Genomic DNA, 11103 nt, shown 5'->3' on the forward strand with positions numbered 1-11103 from the left:
CCCTGATTTTCTCTTCTTTCCTCTTTTTCCAGTGTATTCAAGGAAACCAATCAAGATGGAAAAATAATATAGAAAAGGGAAGATGACAGAGTAACCTTTGCTTAGGGGCTATCCTAATTCTGTTCCTCTGAGCAGCAACTATATCCCTATGCTGCTCCTCATGATCTTTCAGTAAAATGTGGTACTGCCACCCCAGGACATTTCTCTCCCAAGCCCCACCTTATCCTCTTCCCTCAGTCCAAAGATGAGAGCCATAGTCTTTATGGGTTGGATCGACCCCTCACAGATAAAACTGTTCTTGTTATAGCACTGTTCTTTGCCTCATAGCCATTAATATTTCTGCTTTCTACTAGTTGCAGGATTGCAGCAGAAAGCTTATAAATAGAAAGAAATGAAACCGTACTTCAGAAAATAATTTCTTATGCTATCTGAAACAAGTTTATTGAGAATTCAATAGACTCAGAAGACAGAAAAGATCAAAGTAATGAAAGATTCATGAGAACTGAGATTAAAGCTCTGACATGCCATAAATGTCCAAATGATTAATATCCAGTTCATTCAGCTTGATGTGAAGTTGGTCCTCCATCTTGATATTCCAGGCTTGTAAGCTGGTTCTACAGGACCTGGCACCAAACTAGAAGAGCAGCAATGTCAGAGATGGCAGACAGATGCAGACTTGATAAGTTTCAGTTGCTTAAGCCCATCAGTAGAGTCCAAAAGGCCAATTTCTTCTGTAGCCGTATGGTCCACAACCATTGTATCCATAGCCAAAGCCATAGCATGATGGTGAATAGGTGCTGCCATAGCCACAGCCAACACTATAGCCCAAGGGGTAGCCACAACTGCCCCAGTAGGAACCGGGATAGACAGCTCCGGGGAAGACACTGTAGTTCATTTTGTTAAGCGTTGAAGGTTCAACTAAGTGACAAGTTTCCTGAATGTGATAAGTTTCCTCGGTCCTGGGACCTTATATATGTTCCCCAAAGGGTGTGGCCATAACTTTAGACCCTTATTAACATTCTTTATAGTAATCTGAATGAAAAGAGATCATTAACGTGCTTTTATGTAAAGATGGCATAGTTGTTAGGGGTGTTTTCATGTGATTTACCACAATAATAAATCTCTTGAACACATTGTTTACATTCACTGAAAAATGCTTGCAGGATGTTCAAAGTACTTGGTCATAGAGACCTTCCATTACGAGTCTTTACAGAACTCAGAAGCACTCATATTACTCTTCACTTCTAATTTACCAGCACTATTCCCACTTACTATTCCAAAGTAGACAAAACGACTCTGGAAACAAGGGCTTATCTATCCTCTTTCTTTCAGTCTGGTTTGTTTGAAAGAATCTTTATTTATCTAATGTGAGCTTTTCGGCTCTTTAGTACCATAGTTTCATACAGCTGAAACGAAAAGGATGTATGTAATTTGTTTGGTTTTGTTTTTGCTTCAGTTGCATGAACTATGGTGCTAAAGAACTTAGATTTAGATTCCTACTGATGAGCCCCTTAGAACAATATCTCACGTGTTTCATATAAAGAAAGTGACTTATCCAAGCAGCCCAGATACAATTTTAACCCATATCCTCTGACTTAAAATCTAGGTCTTGCTTCATCTTACTATGTTGCAGAAACTGTAAATACAAGTCACAGATTTGGGAAGTGAATATGTAATTGCTCATTCGCCATGGCCTTTTGTTGGTCATGAGATGTAGAAAGATGAAGAGTTCAAGGGACTAAATAGTTCAGAAACACCTTATCTAGACACATGAAGACTTTCTTTTCAGCTATTACTTTTCATGTATATCCACTAAAGATGGAACCTACCCATTCATTTTGGAATAAAAATACACATTCATCAATTACGGAGAGCCTCAAGGTGCTATTCTATCAGATGCTCTATCGTTTTATAAATGGGGGACAAGGACAGAATCATCAGTCACAAAGTCTGTGATGGCTTATGCAGGGGCATTATTTACTTTACTTTTTGATAAACAGCTCCTCTGAAATAGATGGAAGCTTTGAAAGGCTCAAAGAATGATGCCCAAACCCTCTTCTACTTGAATCTTTCAATAATTTGCATGTTACATTTCACTACTTAACTAGTAGAATGTGGTGAATTATTTCCACCAATGCTGAATTGAGGTTTACAGACAGATCTTCTATAAACAATGTCAATATGGTCTAGCTTAGGTTCTTGTGCCAACACTGTCACTATTTATATAGCCTTGGGTAAATCAGTTCGCCTCCCTGATCTGATTTTCCTCATGCACTAGACTTCTAAGACTTCTTCATGTTTTAATATTGTTTCTCTCTTTTGCCAAAAGTTAGTCAATTAAATGTTAACCCTAGAAGTACTCTATATGAGTACTTTGGCCACATTCATCCCGTCTGACATTCTATCCAGAAGGAGGATTCCTTTAAAGTAGTTAATTATTGTTACACTTTCTAAATTAAAATAAGGGAAAGGAAGTATGGCAGGGTAGATAGAGTGGAGAAAGGAATAAACATTTGTATAGTGCTTATTATGTGCTAAACACTGTGCTGAACACTAAAAACTTATCATATTTGATCTTTACAATAATCCTGCAAGGTGAGTGCTATTATTATTTCCATTTTACAGTAAAAGAAATATAGGTTAAAGGACTTCCCCAAGATCACATGGCTAGTAAGTATCTGAATCAGGATTTGAACTCAGGTCTTTCTGACTTGCAATCCAAAACTCTATCCACTGGACTATTATAATCTGCCTTTGGAACACTTGAGTTCAAGATCTACCTCTAAAGAATACTGGTTGAATATGGACAAGTCACATCCTCTCAGTGACCTAGGAAACAGTGTTGGGCTGTAGAGAAGGTGATGACTTGTATTAATAGAAGTTCCTCAGTGCCAGTTCTCTACATGAATCCAATGAGAGAAAAGGGAGAATGAAGGGGAGAAGGAGGGGAAGATACAGTTCGGGAGTAGCTACAGTAAAGTCTGGCTTTCATCTGATAAACATCTTTTTACAGACCTCAGCTGAATCTCAGGTACACCGAGTTATAATGATGTACATAGCCAAAAATAAATTACAACTTCCTTCTTCTCTGGACATTTTTGTGGCTTAGCTACTTTTCAATGTCTTTGTAGTTACCCCAGATAAATGACTCTGCTATTTGATGTGGAACATGTGAGGTGTTCTTGTGAAACATTTTTACATTTCAATTCTCCTTTGCTGTGTAATGAGCTTACCGAAATGCCTCCAATAAATAGCTATCAAGTGTTTCACAAGATAATTTATAGGAAGAAAAGCTTTTGTCTTAATGTGCTTTATCATTGATGAGATAGAAAAGCTCTGACAGTGCTGTAGGGTTTGGGCATCCACCCACTTTGGAATTCTGGTGATCATATCCAAGGACAGAAAAACTGGAGCCTTCCTTATGGGATCATTGGGATTTCAAAGCAAAAGAAGTAAAAACATAAAAATAAACTTACATATATATATATATATATATATATTTGAGTTCAGTATAGGAAGCAAGAAAGAAAAACTAGCTGTCACCAAGGTGGCACAATTAGGGACGTGATAGTACATCATATATCTTCCTTGGTTCTTTCTGAAACTTTTGGACTTATCCTGTGGGTGACTTCCACCATGACCCATGGACTTGGAGATTCTAGACTCACAAGGGGTCTGATTCAAAGAAGATCAATTTCCACAGCAGCTATATTTTTCTCAGTTCCCTGCCTCCAATTCCATTTTGGCCCATGAAACATTTCTCTACTTCCTTCCTTCCTTCCTTCCTTCCTTCCTTCCTTCCTTCCTTCCTTCCTTCCTTCCTTCCTTCCTTCCTTCCTTCCTTCGTTCATTCCTTCCTTCCTTCCTTCCTTCCTTCCTTCCTTCCTTCCTTCCTTCCTTCCTTCCTTCCTTCCCTTCTCTTCCTTCCTTCGTTCCTTCGTTCCTTCCTTCCTTCCTTCCTTCCTTCCTTCCTTCCTTCCTTCCTTCCTTCCCTTCTTCCTTCCTTCCCTTTTCACTGGAAAATGAGGGGGAATAGATATGTTTTTTGCTCTTTCGTGACACTTCCAGGCCCCTTCCCCTACTACTTTATTTAGTGATCTTTCTTTTCATTAAGATCAACTTCCTACAGATATATTGCACTATCTTAATCCTATTAGTTTTTATCTACCAGCCCCCAAATCATAGCCATTCTTTCTCTTGGAATTGAGTACTTCTCCCATAGTCTTCCTCTCAACCTTGATCAATTTAGATGTTAGTCTGATGGTACAAATTGAAATCCATTTGTGTTTCCCTGATATGTGTGTGTGCGTGTATTCTTTTTCATGTTCTTCCAAAAGTCTGTCAGAGGAGTTCCACTCAGCTATCCAGGTGTCTTCTTTTCAGTCAGAGCTGTCAGGATCATTTCACTGAAGTGAAAAAAAAAATATATATATACCAACAATTGGAGTGCTTGTTGCTTTGGTGGTAGACAACAGCAGTGGCAAGACTGCTTTTAACTGCTGACCATGTTGACTGTACACTTTAAGAAAACAAACAAAGCTGATATAAAGGAAACATAAGAATAAAGTTGAGGAGAGAAATAAAAAGAAATAAGTTAGAGGAATAAGGAATAAATAAGTAAAATGACTGATGTTGAAATGATGCCCTAAAAGTTACTAAACTATGCATGCACCTTTAGCCCTAGTTGTATTACTACTAAGTGAACATTCAAAAAGAGATTTAAAAAAGAGAATAAAGATCCACATGCATTAAAATGTATAGAATTATGTTTTGTAAAGTGCCTTTACAAGTTATCCCATTTGAGCCTCACAAAATTCCTGAGAAGTAGGTGCTGTTATTACATCCATTTTACGGATGAGAAAACTGAATCTCAGAGACCTAAGTGACTCGTCCAAGATCACATTGAACTTATATCATTCTGACTGCAAGCCCAGCACTCTATCCAATATACTCCTTATACATTATAGCTATATAATGGCTATTTTCATGTCAAAAGAACTGGAAATGAAGAGAGTGCCCATCCAATGGGGAATAACTAAATAACTTTAGTTTCTTATGGAGATGGTTCATTTCAGAGAAACATAGGAAAAATTATATGAACTGATTCAGGGTGAATGAAACAATCCATTAGAATTTTTTACAATTACAACAGTATAAATAAAAACAACTTTTAAAGACTTAAGAACTCTGACCAATGCACTGACCAAGCATAATTCCTAGGACCCATGAAAAAATAAGCTGCCCATTCCCTAAAGGAGAAATAATAAACTTGGGGTATGAATTCAAACAAATATTTTTGGATCCTGTAAATTAAGAATTTGTCTTGTTTAATTATTCACATTTGTGATAAGCATTTTATTTTGTTTTCAGTGGGAGGAGCTGTAAGAAAGGGAAAATAGGCATATTAAAGCAAGATAAAGAGATCATTGTTATGTGAAACCTTTGTTCTGCCAGTACTAAACATTTCATTATTCAACCTGAATTATTAAACAAATAATTACTGAGTCTATGCTATCTATACATAAGACTGCAAGAATAGAGTAATTTGGAAGACATTTCTAAGGAGTTAACATGTAATCACAGGTAAAGGATCACAGAAATTTGGAGTAGGAGTGAGTGTATCTCAATAATTCATACCTAAAAAAAGTCTCTTCTAAAACATACCCTACATTTGCTTAAAGATTTCCTAAGGCAGCCCATTCCATGTTGATGTCGCTTTAATTGCTAAATTTTCATTTGCATGAAATCTAAATTTGCCCCTGTGTGTTGTTCCCAGTTCCACTCTATAGCTAAACATACCACAATTGTTCCCTCTTTCAAGTAACAATCCTTTGGGCACTCAAGGATAACTATCATGGCCCCATTTAACTTTTCTTCTATGTGTTAAATATCCTCAGTTTCTGATATGGCAATTCCTTGAAGCCTTTCACCATCCTGGTCCCTCTCTTCCTGCCCTTGTGCTACTCACATTGATTTAAGTGCCCATTCCATGTCCTGCCAGGCCTCAGCCTTAGTTCACTCTTATCTTATGCTAGTTTTCCTCCTACTCACATGGAAAGCACAAAACCATGCTGACAAGAACCAGTGCAGATTTAGGTTACATCATCTCAACTTAGCCATCAGGATGGCAAGCCAATCCTTTGACTTATTCCAAGGAACCTGCTGTCCTATCCATCACAATGACTTTTCTAAATGTTTTCTTTGGTCCTCAAGCCTCAATGATCCCCCACCCTATCTTCTCAGCTGAATAATGTGCCTCCTATTTCACTGAAAAAAAATGGAGCCCATTCACTCTGAACTGGTGTCTTCCACAACTTCCTTTTTTCCCCATTCCTGTCTCCTTAGAATGGATTCAACCAGCATTTTGATGCAGATGATTCTCAGTTCTGAAAACAGTCTACAATGAGATGATAATCCAATCACGGCAAGTGACAAGATCACTAAGAAAGATAGCATAGACAAACAAAATAAGGGTGCCAAAGACAGACCCTTTGGAGCATCTACAGTGGTAGTGCCCTGGGACCTAGCACAAGAAACTGAGGAGTGGTCAGCCAGGAAGGAGAAAAAGCTCTTGACGATAGATAGAGTATATCTAGCTAGTAATATTCTTGGCAATTAAGATTCACTGGATCTCAGGCAGGAACCAACCTCTTTCCAATTGGAGAGGATACCTTTGCTTTGGGGAAGAGTTGTGCTGATATTGAAGGGAAGTACCATGGAGTTTCTGAAGCAGGCAGAGATGTTTTGAAACTCTTTCCACTCTATTAGCCAGGGGGTTGGAGGGCCCCCAGCCCTTTAAAAAAGCAGATCTGAGGTGTCTTCACAAATGTCTAAATAAAGCCTGGTGGCCTCTCTTTTGGTTTCACTGGGGGATTCAGTTCTGCATATGGAGTTTGGTGACAGGCTGTGCTCTAAGTAGGGCCTCTGAAATCACACAGCCCTAAGTATACCTCGATCCTGGGTATTTTAGTTGCTTCTCCCCTTGAAAGGTGAAAGAAATGTTGTCTCCAAACTTGGGAATTTTAAGAGGTCAAGAAAAAGTCCCCCAGGAATTCAGGAGCTGGAATCCAGGCCAAGTTCTGCATCACTGATTGATCTTTGGGCATCACCTTTTGGACCCTAGTCCAATCATAGCTAAAACAAAGAATAGACTCATGGAAATGCAGCCTTTGGATGGCAAAATCCTGGGACAAATCAAATGTAAGAAGAGATCAAAGTTTGGTGTAAGGGGGAATATACCCTCCTGGAGACTTGGGCAAGAAAATGCTTATATAGTTATTTTTTTGCTGTATCTTTGAAGTAAATAATCCCTTTGTAAAAGTTCATGTTAATTGGTCAAATGGAGTTGGAGATCAAGTCATAGCCCCCCAATACTGGGGGGGGGGGCATGAATCACTCAAGCCAATTGTATAAGAAAAGAAACACCGTGACCACTCAAAGAATTTTTCTGGAACCCTGAAGGCTTTTCCCTTGGAGAGTGGGGGCCAAAGAGGACCTTTATAAAGATCCTCAAGGAGAGCCAACTAAAATGTAAGAGTAGAAGGAAGCAATGCAACTCTGCTTTCCTCTACGACTCCTCTAGTAGTCAACTGATCAAGTAGCCTTTATCACGAATGCCTCCTATGTTCTAGGCAATGTGCCAAGTTTGAGAGATACCAAGACAATTTCCGGACAGTTTCCTTTCAAGGAGCTCATAGCATACCAACAGCTTTATTTAAGGGGGTTCCAAAGTAAACATCATGACAAAAGGTGAACATCCGAATGAGGCTTCCTCTTACCCCAGGCATCAATTCACAGGATTTGGTTAGGAATCTCCCTGTGAAGTAGTAACCGTGGCTCGTAAAGGAGAGGAAATAGAAGCCCAGAGTGATTTCAACAATCAGGACAAAGGCAAGGCTGGTATTTCGAATGCACTGGTTTTATTAGTGAGCTAACTAACCCTCCAACACCCTTCTCATTCCCAACCTGAAGCACATTCAGGCAGAAGGAGAGAAACAAAAATAACAGAGCGAACTTGAAGTGAACATGTTTTTCATGGTTAACATCCAGAAAAATATTAAGTGAGTTTTAGTTCCGATGAATGAACTCTGAGGTCTCCAGCAGTGGCTTCTCCAGGCCCATCGAAGTGCTGAGCCATCGCGGAGAATCTGGCAAAATGTTCTTAAGCAGTAGATGGAATCTGATTGCTTCAACGCTTCCTGGAAGCTCCGACCAGTCTAGAGATTATGCTGTGGGTACTAAAATCGTTCGCTCTGTTGCTTGTAGACACGTCTTCAATAGGTGCTGTAGCCATAGCCAGAGCCAGAACCCCAAGGTCTACAGCAGCTGCCTCCATAACCACAGCCCATGTTGCTGTAGTTGCTACCGCCAAAGCTATACCCTAGGGAGCTATAGCCATTGCAACCATATCCATAGTTCAAGGGAGAGCCCAGTGGCACAACACAGTTCAAGGGGGTTGCTCTGAAGGTTCTATGCCAGTTGGTACCATAGCAAGGATACCCTGGGAAATAGTTTCCGCAGCAGAAGAATCGGGTCATGATGGCAGGTGCTGAAGGCTGACTAGACTCCTAGGAGCAAGTTATCCAAGTCTGAATTCCTTCTTCTGCACGGGCCTTTTATATATTTGACTTGGGAGCATGGCACACCTCCCCAGCTTTTTTTCACTCTAATTTGCATGAAGAATCCCATTACTGTCACACGTAATGACATATAAAGAGGTCCTTAAACTCATTATAAAAATCTCAGGAAGCTTGGCTGGCTAGATAGGAATGTGCTGTGTCTTCAAATGATGGCTGCCTTTGATAATGAACTCACTTAATCAGAATTGCGTGGCACAATTCTCACTTCTTTTCTATCATGTGTTATGGCTGATTGCAGATTTTATACCCATTTCTACTGACCTTCCAAATGTAAGTAAGCAATACGGAAAACAAGAAATCACTTTTCCTCCCTCTTAACTCCAAACAAAGATGAGTGAAAATAAATCTTTTGTTTTGTTCATAGATAAGCAGGGTATTTAGAGAGTGAAGCAGCAGAAGGACAACTGCATTTGGAATCAGTTTCTCTCTACCAGCCTTGACACTTTTGTCTGCATAATCTTGGGAATATCATTTAGCCTTTCTGAGTTTCGGTAACTATATGTGTGTGTGTTTATGTGTATATACATATATGGAAAACACAAAGACTAAAATTGGTATGAGGCACCTTGGTTGTGCAGAGGATAGAGCATGGGGCTTGTCAGGAAGATCTGAGTTCAAATTCAGCTTCAGACACTTGCTAGCTTTGTGATTCTGGGCAAGTCAGTTCATCCTTACTTGCCTCAGTTGCCTCTGTAAAATAGAGCCACACTGAAGAAAGACTTGGCAAACCAGTCCAGTATCTTTACCAAGAAAATCCCAGGGACAGAAATCTCTGGAGTTCTGTAGAGTCAGACCCTGCTGAACAGAACCAATAATATTGATAGAGCACATGTAGTATCAAATTCAAAATAGAATTGGGAGCCACTGGATCACACATCAGGACTCCTGCAGGCAGCATTTTACCTTAGAAAACCGCCTATTCGCATGTCTATGTTATATTGTATTGTTACTTGTTGATTTTCCCAATCCATTTTGACCTGGTTGGGATTGTACTGAGGAGCATGTTATTGCGCTGTGGCTGCTGGCCCCAAGTTAGACACCTTTTCTTTAGACCATTAAAGTCCCACAATAATGCGCTGAGTCAGGTGCTATTATCATACTCGTTTTGTTGATAAGGAAGTTGAGTCCACGAAAAGCCACGAGACTTCCTTGGGGTTTACAGTTACGAAGGATGTGGGGCGAGATTCAAACTCAAATTTTCCCCAGTTGAAGGCTCTCACCATTGTACCACGACATCCCTTAAACTATTCGCTTCCCAGGACTGTTGGGAGAAAAGTGTTTCTAAAGCACTAGGGACGTGGGAATTATGGAAATGTTTAGTGGCATCTTTTTTCTTGCACTTGGCTTTGGGTATCACTTGATAACATAAACAAGCAAAGATACGTATTCCCATTTGGATGGCAACATCAGGCAAGGCTATAATTGTCCCAAATCATGGGATAGCTCCAGTTAAGCTACAATTCTTGTATTTATGGGCATCCACCTAATTAATGGCACAACTTCTGGAACTCTAGCACCCCACCTTTTTGGTCAAATCTCTTTAAACATTCTGATGCCTAGTTAGAGAATGGCTTCACCGGTGAAACTTGAAGGAACTCAGATATCAAAGTGACAGATTGTTATGTTTGGTGGTTAACAATTCCTGGGAAAGCAAGCTTGAATGTTGAAATCAATGATGGGTAAGAATGTAACAACACTCGGTTCTTTTCTTTTATGACGCCTCTGATTATTGCTTGTCACGGTGGTAAAGATAAACTACAAGGACCAGTTTCCTTTTTATGTGGCTAATTCTATAAATTTCACATTTTTTGAAGCAGATTTTGTTTCTGATGCAAATTATAGAATTGTAGATTATGAATTTTTTCATTGGTAATATTTTCTTTTTTTCTTCTTTTTCTTTTGGCTGTCCTATCATTACCCCCTTCTACCCCCCATACCCCGTATTGGACAGTGGAGAGAGTGTTGCTCTGCCTTTCCTCCTGCAATAGTTTGCCTTTCAAATGAATGAGAGCCAAAGCAATCTCCTTCTCTTCTCTTTTAATATAATTATGACATAATCCTTTATGTCATAGGCGTACTTTGTCCCCATTTCCCTAGATCAGGCAGGCTACAGCTTCTCCTTAAGGTTCCAGAGTGAACTGAAGGGGTTGTTGGATATTTCTTTTCTCTACCATTATTGACTTATGCCCCCACTAGCTATGATACCTCCCCTCCTCATCATTAAAGGCTAGTGACCAGAACCCCAGTTCTATTGCAGTAGATTTTACAAAGGAAAACTTCAAAAATATATTATGGATAAACAGTATCTTTTCTCCTGTACCTCAAGGGCTGATTCTAACACCACTGGCTTCTTTGAGGAAAACTGGCTCAATACCTACATAATATTTGTCCCATCAAGTCCCATCCAGATATAGTTTGACTGATGGATGATTCCTTCTGCATGTCTAAGCCTTAAAATTGCTCT

At 39.5% G+C, this 11103-nt stretch overlaps 2 protein-coding genes across 2 annotated transcripts; both read right to left on the reverse strand.

Annotated features, from left to right (window-relative positions):
* Positions 1 to 412: 412 nt before the first annotated feature.
* Positions 413 to 954, reverse strand: LOC100023311 (keratin-associated protein 8-1). Its single transcript, XM_007493171.2, has one exon. The coding sequence runs from the start codon at positions 893 to 895 to the stop codon at positions 704 to 706; it is 192 nt and encodes a 63-aa protein (XP_007493233.1). The 5' UTR covers positions 896 to 954; the 3' UTR covers positions 413 to 703.
* A 6762-nt stretch (positions 955 to 7716) lies between these two features.
* On the reverse strand, positions 7717 to 8574 carry LOC100618457 (keratin-associated protein 7-1). The gene has a single exon (XM_007493172.2). The coding sequence runs from the start codon at positions 8535 to 8537 to the stop codon at positions 8274 to 8276; it is 264 nt and encodes an 87-aa protein (XP_007493234.1). The 5' UTR covers positions 8538 to 8574; the 3' UTR covers positions 7717 to 8273.
* Positions 8575 to 11103: the final 2529 nt, after the last annotated feature.

The sequence above is a fragment of the Monodelphis domestica genome, chromosome 4 (assembly GCF_027887165.1).
Source record: "Monodelphis domestica isolate mMonDom1 chromosome 4, mMonDom1.pri, whole genome shotgun sequence".
NCBI lineage: Eukaryota > Metazoa > Chordata > Mammalia > Didelphimorphia > Didelphidae > Monodelphis > Monodelphis domestica.